This window comes from Ixodes scapularis, unplaced genomic scaffold (assembly GCF_016920785.2).
Source record: "Ixodes scapularis isolate PalLabHiFi unplaced genomic scaffold, ASM1692078v2 PGA_scaffold0__279_contigs__length_252992795, whole genome shotgun sequence".
In the NCBI taxonomy this organism is placed as follows: Eukaryota; Metazoa; Arthropoda; class Arachnida; order Ixodida; family Ixodidae; genus Ixodes; species Ixodes scapularis.
In genome coordinates, this window is record NW_024609835.1 from 241275337 (window position 1) to 241303329 (window position 27993).

The 27993-nt window shown below is 44.5% G+C and overlaps 1 protein-coding gene across 1 annotated transcript; it reads right to left on the reverse strand.

Annotated features, from left to right (window-relative positions):
- Positions 1-12683: 12683 nt before the first annotated feature.
- LOC8026368 (peroxidasin homolog pxn-2-like) lies at positions 12684-19094 on the reverse strand. The gene is made up of 3 exons (XM_029972682.3): positions 18364-19094; positions 15282-15433; positions 12684-13240 (listed from the first exon to the last, which is right to left on the reverse strand). The coding sequence occupies exons 1-3, from the start codon at positions 19005-19007 to the stop codon at positions 13098-13100; spliced, it is 939 nt and encodes a 312-aa protein (XP_029828542.2). The 5' UTR covers positions 19008-19094; the 3' UTR covers positions 12684-13097.
- Between the last annotated feature and the right edge of the window lie 8899 nt (positions 19095-27993).

The following is a 27993-nucleotide window of genomic DNA, read 5'->3' on the forward strand; positions in this document are numbered from 1 at the left end:
ATTGCAGGACTCGCGCGTCACGGAACTACAGTAGCGAAACCACGCGGAACCGTGTCGACGTTTTCGACGTTATGGAAACCGCAGGAAGGGCGTCCAAGAGAGGCAGGTTTTGCTGCCGGCTGCCTGGGTGCCTTCCGTGCTGAGTTCGGTTCTGTTTTCCGATGCCGAATGCAACCGGAGTTCAACGTGGTTTTGTATTTGTGCGTGTCAGCAACATAGCTGCAACATCGTGATGGCAGTGTTGTGGGTTGTGAACAGAAGACTGGAATTACCGCCGATGTGGCCGTGTCTTAGCGTATCAGTGGTGTAACAAGAAGATGAGATCGTTAACTGTCGGGCATTGATGCCGCTGGTCGGGCCATGATCGGAGGGGGTGGGGTGCCGCAGGTTGACATTCCGCTTTACATTAAAATATTTAATACCACTTGAGGGATATCCTGCAATCGATCAACGTGCAAATAGTCATGTTGGAACGCTGGTCTGAACAGCATAAGCTCCTATCGTACAGTGGCCAATATGACTCGGAATTGTCTCGCCCGCGAGAGCGATTGCGCTCTGTGGCAAGGGCAACAGTACGAAATCGTAAGGGAGGTACGTATATTTACAGTGTGGAACTTTAGCTTTAAAAATCAATAGTAGGTAAAATCGAAAAAAAAGCTACCCTTTATTTTGCTGTTTAAATATACTACGGTTCCTGGAAAAACTGCCCTCCAAGGGGCGCGCTGGGATGAGCGCTAGAAGTTTTCGGGCTCGCCACGGCGTAGCTCCGTACACTTAACACCTACCGGAAGTCGCGGCTTTGACTGCATTCAAGTTGATTGAAAAGCGATTTCTCAGCCTGTGAAGCATCACTTCCAGTTGAGTGAATAACCGCTCTACAGAGATTAATTCAAGACGGAAATTGCAGCTTTCCGCGAACAGCACAAATAGAAAAACAAATACTACGATTGAAATACAGGCTACGACGTGCCGTGCTGGGAAACAAACTTATGGCTTCGAACCGCATTGGAGCGGCTTGATTTATTGGCTTTCAAATAATTACGGCATGATCGAGCGTTTGCTTTTTAATAAGAGATTCATCCCCTGAGCTATTCAAAATACTCTTAGAGGTATGACATTGCTGGAAAAAAATCAACACGCTGGGAATATTTTTTATTGTTTATTCAGTCACCGGGAAATTCCGTCCGTTCAAAACAACCAGCATAAAAGACGGAAACGCAGAGCACGGGTGTAGTGTTCGGGCAGGGATGGGTAAAATACATGCAAATATGTATTGAAATACAAATACTAAATAGTTCGTCAAAAATGTATTTAATTGCAAATCCAATTACATTTCCTAAAAAGCATTTAAGTACAAGATACAAATAAAACCAAATGTATTTGGTCTCCTCCAAATACATTCCTCAAAATTTGTGTCAGCGACTTCAGGGCACCTGCAACGGGTTTCTGGGTATCTCATTTTAATTTTGCATCGCACACTCGGGAGTTAGTGTGCGAGGCTCTAGTAACGTAATAGAAATATAACCACAAACAAAATGTAATCAGCTAGGGCGTAGTAGGTGAAAAAAAGTACAGAGCTTTAAGCAGCTTTTTTTTTTGTCGATTACATTTTGGTATAGACCAACAAAAAACCGAGACGACCAAGACGCACAGCACTAGCTAGAGAATGTTTTATTGTTGCAACTCGCACCAGTTACGAAAATCTGGACGACCCGCGCATTTAGAAGTTTCGGCACCCAAGTTATATGATGGAATAAATACTGACATCTTCAAGGACGACAGACACAAAGGCGCTTCTTGCATTCGGAAAACCTCCTTCCCTCCTTTCTCTTAAATTTAGCGGAAAAATTTCGGCGCTAAATTTAGCGGAAAAAATTTCCTCACTAAATTTAGCGGAAAATTTTCCCGGCTACATTAAGTCGAAAATTTTCCGCTCAAACTTTAGCGGAAAAGTCTCCCCCTAAATTTAGCAAAAAAAGAGTCCCCGCTAAATCTAGCGGAAATATTTCCCCAATAAATTTAGCGGAGAATTTTTTCCGCTAAATTTAGCGGAAAAGTTTTTCTTAAATGGGAGGCGAGCAGGAGAGTAGGAGAGGCATAGCCCCCTCTCGGTACCTTCCCTTCCTCTTCCTCAAAAGCTGCGCTCTAATTCGGCATTGCAGGGAGTTGAGAACGGCTTTCGTTTTTTTTTTCTGTGTTTGTTTGTTTATGCCCACCCCTGCCTTGGGTGCCAACAGGCGGCTAGCAGTAGCTCCAAATAAATAAATAAATAAACTGCGTCTAAGCTAACTGCGGTTATGCTTAACTGCAGTTTCAACGGCCCGCGTAGCTCGGGCATTAGAGAAAGCGGAGCCGCAGTTTAGATAAGCGCGGTTTATCGAAAAGGGGGACGCTGGTTAAAAAAAACAAAGGCTTCCGTTGTTCGCGCGTGTACCGCTAATGTGGAAAGCGATCAGGTGGAACCAAGCCACTTCGATCGCAGCGCCACCTTCGCTGCGATCGAGCAACGACACAGGCCAAGGTCATAAAGGCAATATAGCCCTTTAGGGGCTATATTGTATTTTTTATGATTTTGACGTCAGAGGTAACGTCAAAGCACCACGATACGATGACGTTACGATGTCATCGCCGACGACGTTACGGGACATCAAGTCGCCCTTGTAACATGGTCATGACGTGGCGCGCCACATCGAGCACGATATGGACGTGGTCGTCGATGCCGACGTTGACGCCAACGCCCCACGCAACGTCAAACATCGCTATGACGTCACGTTAAAGTCGTCCTGACGTCATCGTGAACGCCAACGTCACAACGAAGCCTTGACGACGTGTAACGTCGTCGCTTTCGCCAGCATCAACATCGACGCGCAGTCACGATGAAGTCCTGACGTCGTGTAACGTCGTCGACGAAGACGTCGACGTCGTGAAGCTGTCGGGACGTCTTCGTGACGTCGAGTTTCGTCATGTTGACAACGACGTCAATGAACTGACACCAAGTGGCCTTATGAAGTTGCATTGACAAGGACGCCGTCATCTTGACGTCCCGTGACGTTGTCGTCGTCATCATCAACGTCAACGTTGACATCGTCGTCGTTGTCAACACAGTATACGTCAGAACGCAGTCTTGATGTCGTGTAACGCACGTTGTCAACGTCGACGGCGACTTTGACGTCAAGGCGTCGTCCTGATGTCGCGTGGCGTTGTGACGATAAGTCAGGCCTCGGTGACTTTATGTACATGACGCCTGACGTTTAGGTTCTATAAAAAAATATAGTCCGGCGTTCTATCGTTTCTATGACCTTGACCTTTGTGCCGGTCGAGCATGGCGTTGGAACGAAACGCGTTTTACACAAAAAGCGACTTCGCTCGTGGCGCCCGAGAGGGCGCTATGAGCCAAGTGGCTTGGATCAGTCGTTTCTTTCCCCATGCGGAGGTACCAAAATAGCCCTCCGGTGGCGCCACTTGTCCTTTCTAGTACACTCTAGCTAAGGCGCGTGTTAACCCAGTCAACCTCCCCGCTCCCCTCCCCTCTGTTCCCCCCTGTGCCTTGTAGTCGGACAACTGGGCTGAGGAGCCGTCAGGGTGCCCATATACATGTTCCAAAGATTTTGATGGAACGCTGGTTAAAAATATTGGACGGTAATTCGATTTTTTTCTAATTTTATTTATTTATTTATACATACCCTCAAGGCATAAGCATTATAGAGGGGAGTGGTAGAGCAAATAAGAACTAAGAATGTGATAAAAATTGGGGAGCAATACAAGAGGAATTACAAAAAAAATGAATACAAACAACTCAAACACTTAAAAAATATCGAGTCCGCTATCCTAAATACATATATACACAACAAAATCTATAAGCGATATCTGACTTAGACTACTGAATGATTTCAGATAAGATCGACCAAAGGGTGGCTGGCCAACATTTTTAAATCAACTGATATTTTTACGTGCTATTGTCTAGTGTCTGGTATAAACGAATGCACACTACGTTTTGACCAGAAAAAACATTTGGGGACAGGAAAAATCGAAAGGCATGAAGAGGTGGACAGTTGCATGAAGGCGCACTGATGGAGGGGACATGTTTGAAAGTGAATGACTAAAACGATAACATTAGGAGAATTCTAATACTTTTTTAGAAACAGATTATGGGTACAGCTTGCTTGTAATTTATAGTCATAATATTTATTTACATTATTTTTATTTTTCTAAACATTGCCAAACGTGCGTGCTCGAACGACAAATGGCAACATTTGGAGGCCTGTATCTTATGAAATGTTTTTTCATTATCATAAGCTTTTCAGATAATATTTTACTTATTTATGGCTAATATTAAATATATATATATATATATATATATATAAGGCATCTGAGTGATACGGTAGTCGGGATATACTTAGGCAAATATGGGGAACAAATCAGCCAATAAAAACTTCCGATGCGAATTTAAAATCAAAACAAAACAAAAAACCGCCACATTTGATTTTTTTTTAAATTTAGGTACCCTGTCAAACTCTATTTCGGGATTCATTTCCATTAAAAACATGTTGCATTATTTGATTGAGAAAGAAGACTCAACTCCCCAAAATAGGGTCCGTTTTCAAAGCGTATACACTTAGCAGTGCCCTATACAAGAAGTGACTCTGAGTTCCAATTTTATGAAACTAACATCTCTCATATATCTTATTCAGATGAAGCCATTGGTAACTATAGCAATTGTTGATACAGTAAAAGTGAGCAGAAACTATTGTGCACGAAGAGCTACCGTATTACGAACTAGTGATACAAGGAAAGATCCTGCAGCCATCGGCCATTCTGAACTCTATTTACATTATTTTCCTACGACGCTATATGCGCCTCTCTCTACCCCTCTACCTCGATCGCTCTCTCTTGTTTATACCCCTGTCTTATATCTGGAATCAAAACATATTCAAGCATTTCCACTCTGCGCGATAGTGTTCTGTGGCTAGCAACAATCATTTCCTCGGGAAGATCACGATTATTGCGCAATAGTTGAGGGAAGTAGCAGGCGACACTCGTCGCTTGTTCTGGCAAAACGGCCGATACAATCTTTTTTTGGCATTTCCCCGCTCGCTGTACAGGATGAGGGGGTTCGCTTCAAACAGCAAAATATGGCCAAAGATGCCTATTACTGAGCAGTCGTGACTGTCGCTTTCCCACTCGCTGGCGACACCGGCGATAAGATCAGGCACGAAGAGGCACACCGAGAGACAGCAGAACCCCCCAATACTCGAGCCCCGCCTGAATAAATAGAGCGTAAACACTGTCATGTTGACCTAGGAAAGATTAACATGGCAACAGTGTTTACGCTCTAGGTAAGGCCAAACATGGCGTGTGGTATGAGCCGGATCCTTGCACGAGGTGCAAGGTGATTCCTGAGGACGTGTCTGCTGTCCTGGAGTACTTCAGGAAAGACGAGCTACGATGTTCGCGCCAAGGTCACAACCAGAAGGACGCGATCTGTTTCATGCTCGACGGGGAGAAAACGTTCGTGCCAAAGCGCTTCCTGGCACGCTCAATCCGAGAGGCTCTTCGTGTATACAAAGACAACATCCTGATTCCGGCGTTGGGCTAACGAAATTTTATTCCTTGTGCCCTAGATGGGTCAAATGTTTTCGCCCAGGAAGTGGGTGTTTGTGTGCGCTGCGCCAATTATTACCTTTGTATTGCCGTTGTAGAGAAGGTTACAGGGTCAACATTCAAGACTGGTGAAATAAACTCAGGATTTCTGTGCGACCCACTAACAAGTCTATGTCTTTAAGGCGACTGTGATCACTGCGCAAAATGTCAGTCTGTTACACCCGAGGAACTTCATCTCAAAGGGTAAAGAGATTGTGCTTACAACATAAGAGTCCGGCAACCTTGTAAAAAACAAAAAAAAAAAGAAAAACACTGGATTCTGAGATTTTTCTAAAAGTATCCAAGTAATGGTTGAAAGTTTGATATTTCAAAACCATATCCGTCGAACGCAAGATGAAGCGATCGACAATAAAAAAGCAGTACATGCAACGCGGGAACATTCTCTTTCATTTTGACATTGCTTAAAACTAGACCATCGTTCTTTTTTACAACGTTTAAGAATACCACTGGCAAAGAAACAGTTACAATATTCACATATGTAGTGACGACAATAAAATCTAAAAGAAGCTTTGCCATCATCAGTGAAGACCTGTGTCATGACGTCGCTCACATATGCTTGGCTCTAGAAAAAGTGAAAGAGTGGGTTGAAGACAACGTTGCGCTATACTCGCACGTGACGTACGTAAGTAACGGGGCCGCCAGTCATATTAAGAATCGCTACCAGCTTCACCAGTTTGCACAGAATGATTTCCCACAAGCCGAGTGGTTATTTTCTGCATCTAGACATGGGAAAATGCACGCGACGGAGTTTGCGGACTTGTGACGCATCAGGCCACGCTGAACAACCTCAGAGAAGGTTCAATAAACAGAGCGTTCTATCCGAGAAACTGGGTGCATCTTGTGTATCTGGACGAAAGTAAGATTGTTCGGTATTGTCAAAAAAAAGAAAAGAAGAGTGGCTGACGGTGCGCGCCTTCCTGGCATTCAATCTTGGCACGCGTGGCGGCCATGGAAGTCATCAACAGAAGGAACCTGTGACCTGTATGTAGCACGAACAGTCGGATCTGCTTGGAAGCAACTTTATTAAATGGGTAGATCGAAGAAAGCCTTAGCGTAAAGTGCCGAATTGAATTTTCCAAGGGCTGCTCATTTTGAAGGCAGGGACATCTTATTTATAACAGTTTTCTTCGCGGTGTATTTAACCTTTTGTTTTACTTGGTGATAGGTTATAATCTTTATCTTATCACCATATGAGAATCACGAAACATTCTCCTCGCGCAGGATGAAATATCTCGGCTTTCCACGATCCATTCGTACACCGAGAGTATCGAAGCTCTTACAGTCCAGCTAGGTGGCACTCCTCCTGAAATGGTTTGTCCCCAGAAATACATAGCTAAGCTAAAGATTTTTAGTATTATATCTTTATTTTTGTGTGTGGAAGTAAAGTTTTTTTTAAATTCTAGATATAAAATATACCGGAAAGTAAAACTTCATACTGCATCATCTTTTAACGAATCACTAGTCTCTAATATGACACCTCTTTGTTCGCTATGTGTAAAATGTTGTATATAGCTTCTCCTCACTTCTACTTTGTAACCAATTGGTCCAGTTGTCAATAGCCTAATCTGAATGAAAATATATAAAAGATGTGTGTTAGTTTCACGAAACTAGAACTCAGAGTCACTTCTCATGTAGGGCACTGCGAGGTGCAGGCTTCGAAAAAGGACCCTACTTTGGGGAGTTGTGTCTTCTTTCTCAATCAAATAATGTAACATGTTCTCACTAGAAATAAATGCCGAAATAGAGTATAACAGGGTTCCCTAATTTGAAAAAAAAAACGATAGGTGTTTTTTTTTATTTTTTATTTGCATCAGAAGTTTTCGTTGTTTTATTTGTTCTCCATGTTTGCCTAAATATATCCCGACTATCGTATCACTCAAATACCTTATATATATATATATATATATATATATATATATTTTAAATTAGTCATATATAAGTAGAATACTATCTGAAATTTTCATGATGTTCAATAAATTTTTTCGTATGATACACGCCTCCAATTGTTCCCATTTGTCGTTCGAGCAGGCATGTTTGTCAGTTTTTAGAAAAAGAAATAAAATTCACCTAATGAAATATTATGACTATAAATTACAAGTAAGCTGTACCCATAATCTGCTTCTAAAATGTATTGGAATTCGCCTAATTTTATCGTTTTAGTTATTCACTTTCAAACTAGCCCCCTCCATCAGTGCGCGTTAATGCAACTGTTCACTCCTTCATGCCTTTCGATATTTCCTGTCCCCAAAATTTTTTTTTCCTGATCAAAAGTAAGTGTGGATTCATTTATGCCGGACACCAGAGAATGGCATATAAAAGCATTAGTTGATTGAAAAATGTCGACCAGCCACCCTTTGGTCTATCTTTCTGAAATCACCCTACTACTATTACATGAAATCATTCAGGTGGATTCTGTAAAGCAGGTGGAAACAAATCGAAATTACTAATAGTGGCTATTAAAGAGGGGGGGGGGGGGGCGGTTTTAGTCATTAGATGTGCGTAGGATGAAAGAAAAAAACGCGATTAGTATTGCATGAAATTACCCCTACTTTATGAAGGTAATCCACGCGTGACGATGTATAAGAAGGTGGTGCTAACAGTTCATCACTTAAAGTGGTGTGATAAAAATGTTTTCGGAATAAGCAAAGTCGTGCATTTTTGCGTCGTGATCCTAGTGATTAAAAACACAGGTTAGATCTCATTGAGGACACACTAGCAGCTCTTTGGTAGTTAGAGTATATAAATCAGGCTGAGTTATTTTGAACCATTCCAACTGGTTAACAAGAATTCAGACGACCCAAAATCGGTGAAGCATATTCTAGTTGTGAACACACGATTGTTTTGTAGAACAATAACTTAATAGAAGAAGGAGCCCAGTACAAATTACATTTTAAGTATCCTAGCATAATGCACGTTAGCTGTGTTATGAAATTTATGTGAATGTACCAAGCTAACATTAGAAGTAATATTAACGCCTAAATACTTGTATGATTCGACGAATCCGAGCGGGCTACTATAGGCAACCTGCAATGCTGTTTGGTTTGGCGCCATCTAGTGTCTGAAGCAAGGAATACTGGGTATCCCAGGAAGCCGTGATCGCGTAACGTGCCAGTAGAACGGAAGCTACGGCCCTGGCGGGCCAATCGGAACGTGACTGCGTATCACCGGAGCGCGCCTCAACTCCGACGAAGTATCAGGCTTTTCGCTGCGTCATGCTCCAATATGTGTGCGTTGCGCTCGTATGGACCGACACGTTGTTTACAAACAATGCCGCGTTTCCCCACACCAGGTGTGGGCACTGCGCGTGCGCAGAAATCAAATTCGCGGGAAGTGAAGCGTCTGCGCATGCGCAGTGCCGTTGACAGCGCCACCGCAGCTGCGTGACGTCAGGGCCGCGTGTTGGTCTGTACGTCGCGCATTTCGAAGCCTTCGGCACGCAATGTGGGGCTTATCGTTCGCCGTTTGCCAAGTTACAACGAGACAGGGTATAACCGTGCGCTCTCACTCTGCTGGCGCCGCCTGGCCGTTGCCGGCTGTCTATCAAGGTGATATGTGGATAAGTTAGCGTGGCAGCGAGAGATTCGCATGCATTTGCACTTGTTAACATTTAGCGTCGTATGCCACGTCGGGCACCAAGAAGTGATAGCGTTATTATCAGATTGCAGCGCACGCACATCCCTGCTATACTTCGTTTCAGCTTCGGTCTGAGCACGGCCGATGTTATGAGCCGAAGGGCCAATCAGACAGCGAAAGAGGCGCACAACGTCATGGTGTGCTCTCTGCAGTTGATAGGACCAACCGGTATTCGCCGTCTCTCTGTGCGCGCTCCTCCGCCGGCTAGTCCTATCAAGCGCAGACAGCACGCCATGACGCTGTGCTTTTCGCGCTGTTTGATTGGCCCTTCGGCTCCTAACATCGGCCACGCTCGGGCCGAAGCTGAAACTAAGTATAGTGGTTATTTCCCGGAAAAGAACACACTCATCTGAGAATAGATGGATCAAAGATGGTACACAGTTTGGCAGGTCGTTAATATAAACAAAACAGCACTTGTCCATGGACAGTACCTTAGGGTACGCTAGAGGTTACAGGGCGAAAATCTGAGCTGACGTCATAACCGGTAACGAATTACTGACGATAGGTTAGAAAGCACTCAAGCCGTTTTAGTATGTTACTTTCAATGCCTATTTTTCTCATTTTAATAGCAGGAGCTGGTAAGATCGGAGGCCTTCTCGAAATCTAAATATATACAGTCAGCGAGTAAGATTTGAATAAAAAGAAATGAGTCTCGTATGAAAGTGATTTGCGAAATGCGTGTTCAGCGCGGTGAAAAATGAATTTGATTCAAAATAATTTGTGATCAAGAGAGAAGCAGGTGTTTGAGAATCTTGCATTGGACGCTAGTGATTGCCTGTAGCTGTAGGGTGAATGTTTACTGCTATTGTTATGTACGGGAACCACCCTAGCTCACCAGAGTCCAGTGATTGCTGAAAACGTTTAGCGAAAGCGGCAGAAGGATATATCTATTTTTTTAAGCATAGGAGTAATACAATTAACACCAGCGGAAGAGAAAGGTTTGGGAGAGTCAATAGCTTTAGCGATACCATTATCCTTAATCAACACGGGGTTTATGAGTAAATACTCACAATTACTAAATAAAGGCAAAACAGCAGAAGAAACAACCCAAAGGGCACTAGGAAACACGTTCATTTCTAGTGCTTTCTTCTAGTAGGAACTCAACGTGCCTCCTCGTAGTTCCTACTAGTATTTGAGAAGAGTACTTCCAAGCCTGTGACGACGACCCGACATCTGGTCACCTTGGCTATCACAGGACTCTCGCGAGGATCCGAGAGAAGTACTGCTGGACCAAGCTCCCGAAAACTGTCCACCTCTACACACGATCGTGCCACGGGTGCCAGCGACGGAAGGAACCACCGACAAAACCAGCAGGCCTCCTGCAGCCGATCGCGCCCCCGACTGCACCGTTCCAGCAGATTGGAATGGACCTACTTAGACCTTTCCCGCCGTCGACGAAGGGAAACCATTAAATAATTGTGGCAACTGATTATCTCACCCGGTACGCCGTAACAAAAGCACTCCCGTCGGGAACCGCCGTGGTAGTAGCCAAGCTCTTTGTTGAGGCTATCGTCCTCCGACACGGCGCTCCCCAAGTCCTGATTACCGACCGAGGCTCCTCATTCATGGTGCAACTAAAACAAGAGTTACCCCGCCTGAGCCACACCGACCAACGGGCTAAAGAAGCGATTAAACAAGACCATCGCCAACATAATTTTGATGTAAAAAAAAATTGGGTTGTGTTTATGTTTATACAGCCTAGAACGTGGTCTGCCTCGACGGGCGACGAGTCTCCCAGCTGTAGATGAGCAATTTAGCCAGTGCAGTACAACCGCTAGCCTGGGGTCTTTAACGTGCTCCACGCAGTAGTGATACACGACCGCACGCCGGTACGATGCTCATCCAGATCGAAACGGGCAGGGGTGAGGATTGAACCCAGGATCCCCGAGTTCTGCAGCGCGAGCTTTCGCTTCACGTGCTCAGAGCTGGTGTGCGCTAGCTTACTCGGCCACCCGGCCATCAATCCCCCCGATCTTGATGTAAGTGGACGTTGATGTGGTACACAAGACGTAGGATGAGGTGTTGCTTTACATCACGTTTGTGTACAACACGGCGGTTCAAGGAACCACTGGGATTACACCTTTTTGAACTGGACCAAGGCAGAAATGTGACGACGATAATCGAAGCCATGCTGCCCCACAACCCGACGGACGACGGCACGGATCACGCCCAGCTCGTCACCTAACGGGTAGAAAGGTACGCCAGCTAGCCCGCCTTCGCATAAAGGACCAAGAACGTGTCGACGCTGGCCGTACTGCCCAGCGTCGACACGTTCTTCGTCGCGGCGACGTGGAGTTCCAGCCCGGAGACAAGCTGTGGGTGTGGACGCCCATTCGCCGCCGCGGCCACAGCGAGAAACTGCTAAAACGGTACTTTGTACCTCGTAGTTCAAGTTTCCAAAGCGTCATTCGCCGCTTTGGGAGCTTGCACTGCGAGGTGCTTCTCGACGGAACCCGACCATCAGGACGCCGCCAACCACGACCCGAAGTCGTCCACGTAGTTCGACTCAAGCCGTTCTACGCGCGTTAGGATTGTGACAATGCATATTTATTCGTGTCATCGTAAACGTTTTAGCCATTTTTGTTTTCCTTTCGCGTTGCATCGGGACGATGCGCTTTTAAAGGGTGTGTGTGTGGGGGGGGGGGGGGGGGGGGGGGTAATGCTGCACGCAGGGCCGAGAACGCAATGCTCGGTCACGCGCTTCTTGGAGATTCGCGTTTATTCTCGCTCCGGACGTGACTTCTATAATTTATTTCTGCTTTCTTTTTCTCGAAAGTGGGTGGCATTCTGGCCCCCGAGCGCACGAGGCTCGAACCTTTTTTGTCGACTCTCCGAGATAGGGACGCACTCTGGCATCTTCATTGGTGACGATATTATCTGCCGAGTAGGCTACGAGAGTTTTAGTTTGTCGATAATGGAACTTTTCTAGCGGGTGTTATTATTACAGGCGGCATGACGTCGGTTGGCAATGAGAAAGGAAAGGAAATCCTGTTGAAATTTTCAGCTGAAAACAGGGACACAAAAGTTGTTTAGGGTTGTTGCGCAGTCGCTCTCACTTATAGAGTCGTTCCAGTGATTGAAAATAAATGTTTCGTGATAGGAGCTGCCAAACTCGAGTTGGATTCGTGCAAAGAATTGAAGGCGTGTCGTCAGATGTGAATTTTGTTTAGAGAATTTAATGTTTTTTTTTTAAATTTTATTTTGAGAGTTTTTTTGTGTGCTTCCTCATCTTGAATGATGCCTGTACGTTTTGCTGAAATAAGGTATTGCTGTCGTTAACACATTTTTTCGGTTCGAGAATGTATGTGTCTCCACTATAAAGCAAAAGCAATCATATCACCAAATGCAAGTTGAAACTGTCGTTTTAAATAAGAACCTTGAAGAGCATGTGCGACCCTGAAATACTTCCAATTTTAACCACATCCAATCCGTACAACCTACACTTTTATTATTAATGACATTTTATTTCCCATTATTCAGAAATAAAAAAAATCGGCTTTATGTTCAGGTTACTATTCGTGTAATCCTGGTTAGATACTATCTTTGATGCGGATGATATGTTTTGGTCAACTACGTGTAATTTCCCCCACCGTTAATTGATTGGATACAAATATACCTAATAATTTGAGAGAAAAAATTTACAAGTGGGGGTGAGCCCTCGAGTAGTTAATTGTACCCTTGAGGTTCTCCCAATGTTTTTTTTTTTATCTTCATTGGGGCGAACATCTGAAATCTGGTTTTATTGCCATGGATATCGAGAAGACCTCTTGAAAACGCAGCCGGGTCACGCGTATTCTGCCGGCTCAGTCGCACAGCAGCTGCGATATCCCAATCTGCTTGACCTGCCTTCCCCGGAGCCTCTCGGGAGACTCGCATGGCGGAGACCTCCAGCTGTCTGGCACGGACCGCAGGAATCTTGCGTGGCAGTCGCAGTTCAGCGGGTTTCCTGCGGGTAAAACCATGTTCAACGAACTTTTAAGGTCTAAATGTGCCAAGCTGCTAGGACTCGGGAAAGCGCACCCGTTGAATGAATTGCAAGTACGTTAAACCACCGCGGAGCGCCCTCTGGGTATAAGAGAAGAACAAAATGACTTTCGTATGAGGCAATTACACAGATTTAGGGAGAGAACAGAAACGGACGGACGGACAAGGGAAGGATTGTTCTTTGACCGCGGTTTTAACTCTGTTGCATTACAACAACAAATTAAAAAAACTGGGAATAGCAATTTTTTGTTGTTGTTGTAATACTAGTGTTAGCGCAGAAAAATGTAATTTTATCAGAGCGTCGTTGATATTTTGTTCCGGTGTCGACAGTGACTATTCCTGTATTTCTACTACGAAAGGGGCATCAAGGCCTCAGAAGACCATCCGGTCTTTTGCCTTGATGCTACAAAATATCTCCATTGCCTAGAAGATACAGAATAATAAAAAAGTCAAAAGTAACACAGAGGGGAACTATGGAATTCTAAAAGCAGAAAGCTGCGACCCGATTCTGGGGAACTTAATGCAGTTTTTGCAAATTGATACCGCTTTGAGAGCGCTTCGAACATTATATGAAGTGGTAGCTTGAATTCTATGCAAATATGGGAAAGAAAACCCCTTTAGTGAACACTGGTGTTAGGGGCTCAATGGGCCTGAGAAAGAAGATTCATAAGTATTTTTTTTTACCTTGAAAATTTTATGATTGGGGAAAAAGACTTGCAAGCCCCAAAATTGTATCCGTACGTACCTGCCACTAGATTAATTTAAAATTCTACTAAAACTTGCTCTGAAAAGAATGATGATGCTTATTGATCCCACTGCTCTTTTTTTTTTCTTATTTTTATCAGTGCCTTTAGAAAGTGCTGTATTACCATTTTCACCTCCATGTTATCATTTTGTTTTGTTGTAAATTACACTGTATCCCCTACTGCTTGATGTGTTTGATGCTATTTTCTTGAATTTGTTCACATATTTTATTTTTTTTTAAATTTGTGTTCTCCCTTTATTAAAGCCCAAAAAGAGCGCTGTAAGTATTGTATACATAAATAAATTATTCTACGATAACACGATCTGATAAAGCTTCCTTCATTGAATTAATCACACAATTTATATAACGAGCGGCTTCTCTTCGCAAGTTTGTTTGTTGGGCTTCGTCGTCCTTTCACATTTGACAACATCACCAGCCACAAAATTGAGGTTTTTGGCGATGTGGAAATTTTCAGCCGGAATAGAGTCTAGACGGGTCTTTTTATCCTTGCTTCATTTTCAAGTACGTAGGCGTGCAAACTCCCCACCAGGCATCTACAATCGCGACCAATATCAGCTGAAATGCATTCTCACTGACTGAACACGAATTTTAGCTGAAGGTTCACGCACCACTCGTGTTCAATTTGTATACCCGACGTTGACATGCTTAAGGCAGCAGGATTTTAGCACTGCTGCATTGTTGTCAAAAGGTGTTGTTTGCGGGCAACCAGCCCCTTTTTTTATGACAATGCTGTAGTGCTAAATTTCTACCGCCTTAAGAACGTCAACGTCGGGTATACAAACTCAACACGCACACTCCCCTTGCACTTGGATCTGCATAGCGGAAACTGATCAATCGGCCCAACGGCTGCCACTAGTCAAGCGCCCGGGGAGAAAACAAAAACGCGCTTTCGCGTGATACAGTTCGGTTTTATTGCGAACGGATAATCGCTTACATTATAAGCTGAGACAGACCTTCATGCTTCTTTTACGTACCTACCGGCTTTTGGGGAGAAATGTGGTCCCAACTATAACTATAGACTACGAAGTTGAGGTTCCATACTTCGGCCTATTTGACAACGCGAGAGATAATAGAACTTTCGGGGACCGCAGACGCAGGAAAAGGGCGGATCAGGTGTTTCAGCTCCTATTTTTCGTCGAGGTACGTCTAGTGGTATAAGGCTTAGTTATATATAAGATTCGCGCATTCTTGTGAGCTCTATTGGGTTCAGGTCCACATCCCTCTTGCAGGCAAATACCTTCCAGATTGACGGTGGCGTTCTGGTTTTCCTTTAGCTGTTGGAAGCTCTCCTCGTTGAAGCTTCTGATCTTGTTCGAGGCAACATTCAGCGTTCTCAGGGAAGGGGCGTCCCTGGTGAGGTCCTCAGGGAGGGATGTGAGCTCGTTGTGCCTGCGTATACCGAACCATGCAGATTGAGAAAAATGAATTGTATGGCCTGAGAAATTCCTCAGTCAATCGACAATTTTAGTTGTATAAATTCCACAGGGTACATATACTAATAATAATAATATTAATATTAATAGTTATTTGCATACACAAACTTGATCCTGGGTGGCGTGCACGGCTGCGCAGAAAGATAAAAACCCGTACGCGAGTGCGTCTGGTAGCCCGCCACCCAGGATTCGAATTGAAAAAAAATGTACTGAGCCGGAAGACAGAAATATCTAATAGAATTTACTTTAGCAAGTTTTTTCTTCCTGATTCGAGAAAAAACAATGGTAATAAAACGGTGTTAATAATTTAAACTATGAATATAAATCACACATACTGTTTCCATGAATAACTCGCAATGAATGAAACATCGTTTACTAATGGAAATATTGTTTCTATTAAAAATGTAATAAAACAGTTATATATGAAACTTTGCTGGCTGTCTGCGGGCTTCAATTGTACTGTTCCATTTAGTGTATTTTAATATTATCAGACCACTCTTTTGAGTAAAAGAAAAGACCGAAAAATGTTTGTGCGTTTCTGCTGCAGAACCCTACACACAGTTACCGAAACAGAAAATAAGTATACCCAACATAGCCAATAGTAAACTCAGTAAAATTCTCAAAAACAAGTAACACAATACTCATTCGTTACAGATACTGTTGGGTATAACGTCAGTCATTTTGCCTTGTAACATTGCATTATGTACTCGTCGTTTCTTTCTATTTATTTTGTTAAGTTAAAGTGTTTTTTTTTAACCTATCGCTTTTATTTATTTTCAAATGAAAGCTGCACAAAACCCCGATAGGACGAGTACAGTATTATAAAAACTCACTTTAGCCCCTACATCTAGGATGTAAGCAGACATTTTATATTCAATCATCACTAATGTCTCACATCCGCCTGCACGCTACAAATATACATAAAAAAGGAGATCGCTGAAAAGTGTGTGCAGCATTTCACAGACCAGGAGACATTCGAAGAAGTTCAAGATGCCGAATGGTATCATAACTGCTGGGCTTAGATTAATATTGTTATGAGCGATATGAATCTGCCGTTATTTTCACAGAAGATCACGCCGAATTTATTTCCACTCTATAGTGAATTGCTGCAGCATCATAAATATGAGGTGGTGAAAATTCCTTGGGTATATTGGCGCGGTTGAGAGATCAATATCCCCACGAAAAGGTCAGTAGCTCTAAGAAAACTTGTTTCTTTAGGGGTTGCAACGACTGGTAAAATACGGTGAGCAAACCAAAAAAAAAAAAGCGTTTTATTTACCGCCTTGTGAGACTGAGGCCTTGTCGAATTTAGCTGAGTTTACGATGTTTGTAATACTACCCATGTATCACTACTGCGTGATGCACGCACAAGACCCTCCTACGCACAATACAATTTACCCAGGCGTACAGGCAATTATGCGTCAATAATGCTACAGTACTAGAATTAAGGATCACTACGGTTAATGGTCTTTACAGGATACAAGCAACGCCTTTTATTTTCTATTTTTCAGACGGTGATAAAAACCATCCTCGCGGGATTTATTGGCATCATTACGCACTTATGTAAAGCGGCCAACGCTCCGACTTTGTAGGAACATGCAGCCCGCCTCAATATGAAGCTGCTGAAATAAAAAGACGCTACAGCCGACTGTGCCTTCAGAAAGGCAAGTGTGCTTTTGAGCTAAGAGAAGCTAAATATTTTGGGCCTTGCATCATTACAAAAGACATCCACTTGACGTAGGAGAATATCCAAGGCATTTTGATCGAACGAAGTTCGAAAGCAAGGCACAGCTGCAGCCCTCGTTTCAGATCTTTGCATTTTATCAGCAATTCTTTGAAAAGCGAATACCAACGATTTCTTTGCACTGCGTATTCAGAAAAATCCAGATACCGGGGAATATTCACTGCAGTGTTTTTCATAAGCTCAAGAAGCTTGTTCGTTGTACAGTGTGAGGGCTTAATACAATTGTTATTACTCAGCTATATTCACTTATGACTACACGCGTGGGAGCCATTGTCCCCTCTACTTCAGCAAGATCGCTGACCGCTCGGTCACAAAGCAAATAGGCGTGTCTTGGAAAGGGCATTTCGGTGCCACTTTTCAGTATGCTTCTGACATTGAGGTGATTTGAGATATGACAAATACGTTGAAAGAGGACACATTTTTATTTTTTCAAAAAGAATCGAGACTATTCAGTTAGGGCTTGAACACTTAGTGCTGCAGTGAACCGTCACCTCGCTAATTTTGAAACATGGTACTGTCTATTATATACGTCGCGTGGCAAGGCATCATTGACTTTTTTCTGTGCTTGTTTGTCTATAATTGTAAAGGCTACCCTTGTTGCATAGGGTCCGCTCAAGTATTACAATTCGTCATAGGCATTCTCGTACTAGTAATTATCAAACAATCTCTCAATTTTTCCCGGAGGGTCATGTCCACTCGGGCAAATATGTGCGAACATACACTTTTTATTTAGGGAAATAATGATTTAAAAATTGGCACAAAATATATGAGAATTTTGAACCTCCAAGGAGACAACAAATAACTCTCTTGTTTAGGTGAGAAACACCATTCCCATGAAAAGTAACATTGGGGACATCTGTTCATTCCTTTAAGGACTAGGGACTATCCCCATTGCTAGAGTCGGTCAAGCTCTAAAAGTAAGTCATTTAATAAAATTGACGATTTTTGTCGCCAATCCCTTGCCCCGGAAGGAGCGTCTCTTCACTCCAAATTAAAGTATAAATATCAGAATCAAAGTTTAATGACACAGTGTTATTTATAACATTTCTAAGAGCGCTAGCAGCATACTGTAGTGCTTTGCAAGAAAACAAATCACGCGTTACAATTGAATGAAACTTGAAACCACGATTCAACAAACTTACCGCAAGTCAAGAGAAGTAAGCTTGGTGGCGGGACTGGGAAGCATAGATCTTTCAAAAATGTTGAGGTTGGTGCCTTTCACGACCAGCTCTTCGAGGTTCGTCAGCTGAGACAGCCATGCTGATCTCACGGAACGTATGGTTGAGTTTTCAATATCTATCTTTTTCAGATTCAGGGGCAAGCTGTTAAAATCTTCAGTGAGTTGAAGGTGGGGCATGTTGCGGAAAACGAGCGCTTGCAGCTTTGTGAGGGGTTGCAGCAGCCTCCAGGTGCCTGGAACACTGCTTCCGTTCCTGTACTCGATGCGCTTCAGCCAAGAGCTCACGCCATGGAATGGGTGAACCCCCTGTCCCACCTCTGGAAGGGAGCTCACCTGGACATTATTGAACACAAGCGTCGATGCCCTCGTGTCGATGAAGGCAGAAGGTGGGATATAATCTATTGTACTATCCTTGAGCACGAACGTGATGTCCGGGTATTGGTGGGGCGGGAAATCGCGGTTTACGTATCGGTCGAAGTCTTCATGCGTCGTGAATCCCGAACACGTGTAAATAGTGCGAGTAGACCCGTATGTTTCTACGCAGGCTGGTGTAGCGGAGGCTGAACATGCTAGGAAAAACAGCAGGGCTAACTGGAAGGAGCGCATGACTTCCGACGTGGGAGTCCTTCAGACGAATGAATCTTCCCTGCTGCGCTGCTGAGATGCGCAGGAGCAATGCCGGAAGACCAACTTAGATTTAGATTAAGATCCTCGTTTCGTATGTCACGGGTATCTGTTTTTTTAAGCTAACTTTTTTTTGTAAGTCCTTGAACATTATCGGTCATTATCAGTTGGACACGTTTGGGGGACTAGATCTTTTTTATCGGGTTAGTTTCTTGCGGAGAAAGCCATTTGGAAAGTAAACGCCGTCTTCACAGATCAAATGGCACTGTCAGCTTCATTTTTCTCGGTACTCTTCTAGAGCGCACGGATACGGCGGAGTAGTTCGAGCGCTTCAACATCTTTATACTTGAGTGGATGCGTAAGTGGTATAAGAGTCACACCGTGTTTGATATAGTTGTCAGATTCTTATAGAAAATCATTTTCCGACCCATTATCTAAATTACGCATTAAGCCTTGAGGTTTTATATTTGGATCAATAATAGACGAGTGTTGTGAAAAGTCGCATTATAAAAGAAAATAGAGAGGCCAACACTGAAACATTGTTATACAGGAATATACCATGTTGCGTAAAATAAACGAGGTAGACGGGGCTTTGGGCGATAAACTGGTATCCCGTTCACAAGGCAGAAGTGACCGCTACTTGGCTGCCACCATGTTGTACAGTTTTGACCACTAGACACGTGACCGTACCATATCCTGAGGCCTTTACGTAAAACTGAGCCGAGATTTGTAGTGCAATTGCTGTAAAAAACGTGGTAAATTATTTTTTTTTTAGTACTGTTAGCCTCAGATATCAGTGTCTAGCAACAATAAAAACCCAAAATATAGCACCGCGGCTGACGGCATCTAGCGGAAGCATTGCGAAGCTGCCCGAGTTTTTGTCGCAAAAGTACGTTTTTGACTTAAACAAACGAAACAGAACTTATCTCATCGGTACTGTTATTAAAGATCAATCAGATATTATTTGTGAGCTTTACTTCGTTAAAATCTAGACGTATAAATAAGGTAATGTGTCTAGTGATAAAAAAATGTGCAACATGTCGGCTGCCAATGGGGGTCACTTTCAGCTGCAGGTTTATCGCTGTAACGTTCCTACCTCGTTGCGTAAACTAAACAACACAAATATTATTTTTATATAGACAACAAGTAAAACATAATAAATGAGTATGCTTCAGTGCAAGGTTTGAGTCGGGTTGTACTTGACTACGAGGAATATCCGTGCAGAATTTAAACGGACAAGCCGATGCTCAGAATAAAATAGTCACCCAGTTGCGTTTTATATGTCTTATGATTGCCTTGGGTCAGAATTCTAATGGGCAGTTTATACTTGTCTGCTAATGTTAATCACAAGACAGTTAGAAAGTAAGAGAGATGAAGTGAAAACGTGCTGAACTTTACATACCTTACAAAGCGAGGAAAATGCTATGGAATGGAAACGACAGCGCAACCTTTATGACACTAGTATTATAGTAGTAAATGCAGTCAAAATAAGACACCTTGAAATAATTTTCTTCTGAACGAGAGTCAATCACAATTAACTTCGATTCCTCCCCAACAATTATAAGGGCGTTTCAGAAAGTAACAGCAAATTGGATAATTTCGAATGTGTACTTTGTGAGCCCCCTAGCCGCAAAAAGCGTTCGATTAGGTCGCCCGCATTTTAAATCATCTCTGGCCGTCTCCACCGCAAGGCGACCAAGTGGAATCGGCCACGCATGCAACACCGCGTGGCTGATATGAGGCCGACGCAGAAGTATGCGCGGGGTGTTGAGTGAATTGCGACGGGCGACAATGACAGTCAGTAAATAACTACGCGTTGCTGAACCAGAGCATTGTGTCAGTCTCCGAGGCGGGTAGAAGCAAGGGAAATCCAACTTTAATTAAAGTACGAAGGATAAATGTTTTTTCAACGTAATCGTCCTCCTTTTCAGAGTAAGTCTCAAACCGTTGAACTACCTTCTGTGCTCCTTTAGAAAAAAAAACAAAAAACAAAAAAACATCTCTTTTTGTTGCGCCTTTAGCTAGCAATAAACCGTTTCTTGAACATCGTCATCACTTCCAAATCTACGTCCCCTAAAAGCGTTTTTCAGGGGCCCATGCACATTATAATCGAAGGAAGGGAGATTAGGGTGGCTGGGGAGATGCCGTAAGATCTTAAATGTCATTCTTTGTATGGTACAAAATTTAGTTGCAGCTTTTCAGGGTGTGCGTTTTCACGAAAAGGAAGACCTGATTCAGACGAGCCAGTGTGAAGGCTTTGTATTGCTGATTTCACCTCTTCCTCCCATCGTGCTCTATCGGGCACTATTCACTGCTTCATAACATTGCTGGTAATGCTTTCCAATTTGTTTATTTATAGTCCTAAAGAGGTTGAAGCTTATTTATATACCAGAAGAGAGTCTCTACCAGATGTGTTGTACCTGGTCATAGCGATCACCGCGCGGTCGTTGCCAACTTCGCCATACCTACTTCTCGTTTTAAAACTAAGGAATCTCGAAAAGTTTTCTTTTTTAAGAAGCGATATCATGCGAAATGTTTTCTTCAAATACAGAACCGTTTTTTGTCCTTTGAGTGTTGAGCTCGTCGATGGTTGAATTTCAAGCAGACATTGTGCCAACAACAAAGATATCATATTTCCATATTAACAAGAAGCTATAATTAAAGATTGCTCATCGGCCGGTTTGTGATTGGAACGGCGTGATGGCTATAGACGATTGCAAGCTGGGCGACTGGCCGCCGCCATGTCTCTGCTCGAGCAGGCACGCCCGTGCGATTACGAGCTTGCCAAAGCTACGTTCACCCGCGCGTTGCACGCGCTTGCACGCATGGGGCACCACTTGTGGCGCCATGCTTGCAATTGTCTATACTCTGTTTCTCCTTACGATGTACCGCAGGAAAGGCCTCAAGCGCGAGCTCCTTGCTCTGGGGCACATCTCGGCGGCACAAGCTCTCGGCCTTTAAGGGGTATTCACACGGGGGAGAAATCCCGGGGATTTCTCCCCGGCACGCGCATCCCACGACGAAAACGTCAGGCTTTGCGATGTGCAAAAGCCTCGCGTTTTCATCTCGTGATGCGCGCGTGCCGGGGAGAAATCCCCGGGATTTCTCCCTCGTGTGAATACCCCTTTAAGATCGGCTGCCGGCGCTATGAGCTCGCGCTTCTAGCCTTCGTTGCGGTACAACATAAGGTGAAACGAAGTATAGCTCCATGCCCGTGCCTCACGTGAATCGCGTCATCAACCCTGGTTTTTGGCACGTGTGTCTTGGAGCGCTTTTTTTTCACGTCGTTTTTGTGCTACTACAGATATCCCCCCTTAGTGAGGAAGTCTCGTGACGAGCGTTAAGTTAGGCGGGGGTTAAAAAAAAAAACTAACTTTCTTTTTGACCGGCTTGCGACTTGGAAGTGCAGAAACGCATTGTGCCAGGACTCGACGTGATTGTTGGTCCTCGGGAGCCCTTCGGAGATTCGTTCGTAGCAGCTGCAGACATTATGCGGGAAAAGTGCTGACCTACGCGAGCGGCTCCTTCCGATGCTGGAACATGCCTTCTCTATTGGGCTGATTTTTGCCTTCTGCTTGAAGGTCTCCCACTTCTCGATAACACACCTTCCTTTCAGCTCTACTTCCTGCCATTTCTTCGCAACTAAGCTTCGGAAAGACTCATCTCGAATCGGCTTCGCGTTAACTTCCCACTGTTCCCACGAAAAAGGTGGCACATTTTTCTTGGCACCTAATTGAAAACTAACGAGGCAGTGATCGATTAAGGTGAATTTTTATCGACCGAGTAATAGACCACATAGGGAAACCAAATCCGACGAGAAGTATATTGGGTCCCACCTGGCGTGACTGTTACCTTGAAAGTGGGTGTACATCACACACTTTGCACGAGGCACGCAACACGCGATGTCTTCCAAAACACAGTGTCCAATAAGGTTATTTAAAGCCATAACGGTGGCGTCTCTGTAGTGCCCCCTATTGGAGCGGTCTTGTTGTGCCAACACAATTAAAGTCCCCTAGAAAGATAATAAGTCGGTCGCACTGAAAAAAACCCGGAAATATTTTCAAAAACATTCTGCGCTCATTGGGCATATTGGGAGCATAAACACGGATTACCCGCCACTCAAGACTACAAGCGGTGAAATCACACATAACAAACCGACCGGACGGGCATGTCGTAACAGTGTGAACGACGGCACAAACAGCTTTCTTAAGAAACAAGCAGCAACCTGCCGACAAACCAACCGCGTGACTCACGCACACTTCATAGCGTGACAGAAACGACCGCAACGTACTGTCGCTTTGACCCTCACTCTCAACTTTGGTCTTTTGAATGGCCACGTTATCTAACTCATGCTCGGTGAAGAATCGGTAGAGCAGCTGTTGCCTACGCCTAGCTGCAAGTCTTCGCATGTTCAGCGTAGCGACGCGTAATGAACCCTCAAGAGAGACTACCATTGAGCAAGTTTCAAACCACGAGCATAGCGTTCACCTATGTGCATGAAATGGAGCTGCCGCAGCATCAGACAGTCACTGTTCGTCGTCTCAGGGTAGAGCCGACGACCCGTCTCGTCCACCTATTCGGCATCTCTTCTTGCTCGCCGCCTTTTGCAGCCCCGATTCTGAACGAGGGCTGGTCACGTCGGTCGTCACTGGCGTCTCGTTGAACGGTCGCTTGGCAGCCTTGGCCTCAAATTCCATTTCATCCGCGTCTTCACCCTGGGAGGCACTTGTCGTGTCGCTCGTGGCCGGTGCCTCCTGCGCCGTCGCCTTCACTTCGCTCGTAGTTCGCCGCTAAGTCCATTTTCCTGTGCCGCAGGAGTGGTCAACGCCTGGCTTTGCATGACACACGGCGCCGTGCTGGTCTCCGCTCCCGTTGTCTGAAGCCCTGTTGGTAACGGAGCTATTGTCGTGGGCGACGCTGCCTACTCCGCCTCGGCCTCGTTCATGACGTGGCTCTTACCCGTGTCGTCAGCGGTATGGCTGGCGACGGCTCTGGCGTACTACCGCACGCAGTCCCTTGCGTCGTGTCAGAAGGCTCGACATTCCTCGCACCTAAGCACCCTGCATTCACGCCGTATATGTCCCGTGCGACGACAGCGAAGGCAAACCGGCGCGCGCCCGGGAACGACCACTAGTACTGTGCCTCCTAGGAACCGGAGCTGGTGAGGAAGAAAGTCCGGCGTCACGCCATCTCGAAGCCCGAAAGGCACGACGACTGTCGTGGTGTCCACATCGGCCAGGCCCTCGACCTTTCACTTTTCGCGGGTGACTCCCTTAACTTCTCCGTAGGATTTGAAGGCTCGACGGATATTTTCCACGGGCACGTCACACGCCACCCAGTGAATTTTGACCTTTAATTCGCGCTTGTTGGGATCGATGACCAGACACAAGCGGTCCTTCAACTGCAGGAGCCCTGTCGCCAGGAGCTTCTCCTTGGCTGCAGTAGTATGCAGTTTTAGGAGCCACACGTGTCCCATTTGGAAGGTACCCAGGCCTTCACGTCTTCCCGGACACCCACCTGGTTCAGCGGCCGAACAAAATCTTCGACTCGATACGGACGTCCCCGGGTGTCAGCGTGCAGCACAAGGCTGCGGTTCATAGTTCCGCTGGAGGGAATCGAGGGCGAAATAGCCGCGTAGTCACTCGTCAAACCGCCGGAGCCAGTATCACCAGTGCTAGAAACCGCCGCTATTGTAGTCGCTGAAGAGCACTCCATCACACGTCCGTTCGCTATCGCGTCCGGCTGAGCCACCGCCGTGCTAAGCTGCACTGCTCGCAATGTTCGGTTTTCTCTCTATACATACGTCCGGGAAGCAGCACTGACATGTTCGACCGCTTCCAAAGCTGGTGTCTACAACATCGCCAAGACCTTATCATTTTGCGGAGACTTCAACGCGCATCATACAATGTGGGGTGACGTAAGATCAGATCGCCGAGGAAGAAAATTCGAAGAACTTTTCGATGAAGCAGGATTTCTCGTGGCAAATACGGGCAGCCCGACATACTTGCGATTACCATCGACATTTTCAGCAATAGATGTTACAGCGCATGATCCAGCCCTCAACGTTACATGGTCCACGGCACCTCATACAATGGGAAGCGACCATTTTCCTATTTGGATTCAGATGAGGGGTTGTTCCAATACTAAAAAGAAACTATGTCATGTTATCCCCTGGGACACGTTTCGCTTCATACTTGACCTTACGAACGATGATATCATTGATGCAATAAAGACAGCACTAAGAAACAGCACAAGATATATTCCATTACCAGAACACTTCCCATCCCCGGACTTAAAGGGGCACTGACACCCCAAAGGTCGTATTTTTTTTATTGTCTAAAACGGTGCAAATTGCAGTCATAGACACGCAAAAAAAAACAAAAAAAAAAACGCATCGCAAAAAAACAAAAATTCCGCACGCGCGCGCGCCTTTTTATTTTTGGCATTTGATTCTCCTGTCTCTCGCCTCCTCACGTCTTTTGATTCGAGACGTCAAGAATCATTAAATTTAGAAGCTTTGTAGGCGACATCTCTAACATTTAATAACGGCAATCCTAAAACATGGTTTTGGACGCAATCGCGAACGCACTACGGCCCTTCTTTTTGAAATACCAAAAATCGGGAGTTCGTTGTGGTGCCATAGAGTAATCTACACAAGGTAAAGAGCGGACACTTTCATAGGCCCCAGCTGCCCATTTAGCTGGCAGGGAGCGCACTCAGCGGCCGTCGTAGTCCCCGACTGAATGAATGGAGTCACAATAAAAACAAAATTACCAGATGGATAGATATCGAGTTTGGCGTAATGTGTTGGCCGGTATCCTGCGCCATCTGGTTTGCAGCTAGTTATGTTTTTCCTACTATTCCCGCATGCCGAATTTCAGCTATAATTACTTCACACGTATGTGTGAATCCTAATGCGCGCAACTAATGGACAATACTATCTACAGTTAACTCTGACTTTACAAGCCAGGAAACCCATGTAGGTTTGTGCTGCCCAGAAGAACACCACCAGGGAGTAATCAACAAAGTTTATTTTCGCAACAAAAATTATGATGGGCAGTTTGGGCCTCGTATATAATTACAAAAGCTACAAAACAAAAGCACCGTGTATCAAGGATTCACAAACAGTACAGCCTACAAAAGAACGGCAAGCATATTATGGCATGCATGAAAATGTTATCAAACGAGTGAAATTACAAATGCAATTGGATTGAAAGCTTGTTTTCTATTCTCAAGCAAGTTCTATGGAAGGCGCGCACACACATATAACATATGCAGCATCAGCAACAAATACTAAAAAAGAAAAAAAACAACTGGCCATGCAGTATCAAAGCTTGTTGATCCAATGCGATTTGTATGTAAATAAAAAGTTCAGCAGAAGAATTCTGAGATGCACGATGATCACAATGAGAAAAAACCGACAAGTAAATGCCTAAACGAGATTGCCGCTAGTACAGACCTACTTAGTTTGTGACATAGTCATTAAATAACCCTAACACAGCCTGAACTACACAATTAAACATACCTCGCTCCTGCTGATTTAAGTAACAATAATGACCAAAATAACAAGAACTGAAAGCCAACCGACGGACTAATGCAGGTTTTACGTTCATGTCACGCTTAACATGTCACATTTAACATGTACGTTTTAACATGACCACTACCATAAAAAGCACACATGAAATGTCTGACAAAATACTGCTACAAGCAGACTGGTGCCCGGTGTACCTGCGACCCACTCATCACAAATGATTCCACCAAGGCTTGGCATGCAATCTGCACTGCCTAATTAAGTACATTTTACAGGGTGTCTAACAAATGACTTGCTGCAAAGCCCCTGATTTTTCCACGTTTTCCTTGACTATTTCGATCAAACTCCCTGGCTGTCCCTTCCTTCGAAGGATGACATTTTGGGCAATGATATTCAGCAGAGCCGTGGCGACACCTGATTGCCGGGCTTCGCTACGCACCACCGTGGCACTTTCACTGGTCACGTTTCCTGATTTAGCCAACCTTTTAATAGTTTCCCTGATAATTCCCTGACTTTTCCAGCTGATCCCGAATTCCCTGAGAATTTCAGGCTTGCCAGGTTGGTAAACACCCTGATGTCAATCTCCTTCACGCTTCACATATGTGTAAAGCAGAAACAATGTCCAAAAGAAAAGGGAGTTGCATTCAAGATGAATGACCTAAGAGAATATTAACAAAGATCAAAATGGGAACTTACACATTCCACACGACCATAATAGGAAAAAACAGACATGACCATCTAAAAAAGCAGTCACTACAATAGACCAGGAGAGGAGTAGAGTGCAACCTACCTGCTGCTAATAATCCCAACGAATGGCTAGTGTGCAGTCTGCACGGCCCGATAAAATCCCAATAAAATTAATTTTACTCTTGCAGATATCTTATGAAATACAACATAATGGCTGAAACACATCGCCAAAATGAAGTTCTACCCGTTGGTAGAACTTCATTCTGGTGATGTCTCGCGCCTCTCGTGTACAGCTTTTTAAGCAGTACACCAGAGACGCGAGAATAAAAGCGAACTTTGTCCAAGTTTCTATTTACGAAACGGACATGCCAGCACAATCGAATCCTGCCAAACATTTTTAAAAACCGTGCGCGACATTCTGGAGTGCAAACATTTAAATCACCAACAACCTGCATGCCGTCTCTTGGAACTCGGAGGAACTTTGTTCCTGGCTTCTTGTGCGTTCTTCCATTTTTCTGCACCAGGTTACGCAACAGTAACTGCAGTAGCCAAGCATCCTGGCAGTAGCCACACATCTTGGGGGCCGAGGACTTGTCAAGCTGCATCATGCAGCTTTTTTCCTCAGTCTCCCTCCGTCATACACTTTTGACGGAAAATAAAACATATTATTATCAGCTGGGAAACGAAAAGGGCACCAGTCAATTTGAGGTTATGCGAATTTAGTGCCTTTATTTCATATCAATTTGGAAA

Coding starts and splice junctions, on each gene's coding strand:
- LOC8026368 (XM_029972682.3), bottom strand. CDS start 19,007: ATGCGCTCCTTCCAGTTAGCCCTGCTGTTTTTCCTAGCATGTTCAGCC. Junction 15,434..18,363: donor CTTACTTCTCTTGACTTGCG/GTAAGTTTGTTG, acceptor CGGTATACGCAG/GCACAACGAGCTCACATCCC. Junction 13,241..15,281: donor CGCCACCGTCAATCTGGAAG/GTATTTGCCTGC, acceptor TTTTACCCGCAG/GAAACCCGCTGAACTGCGAC.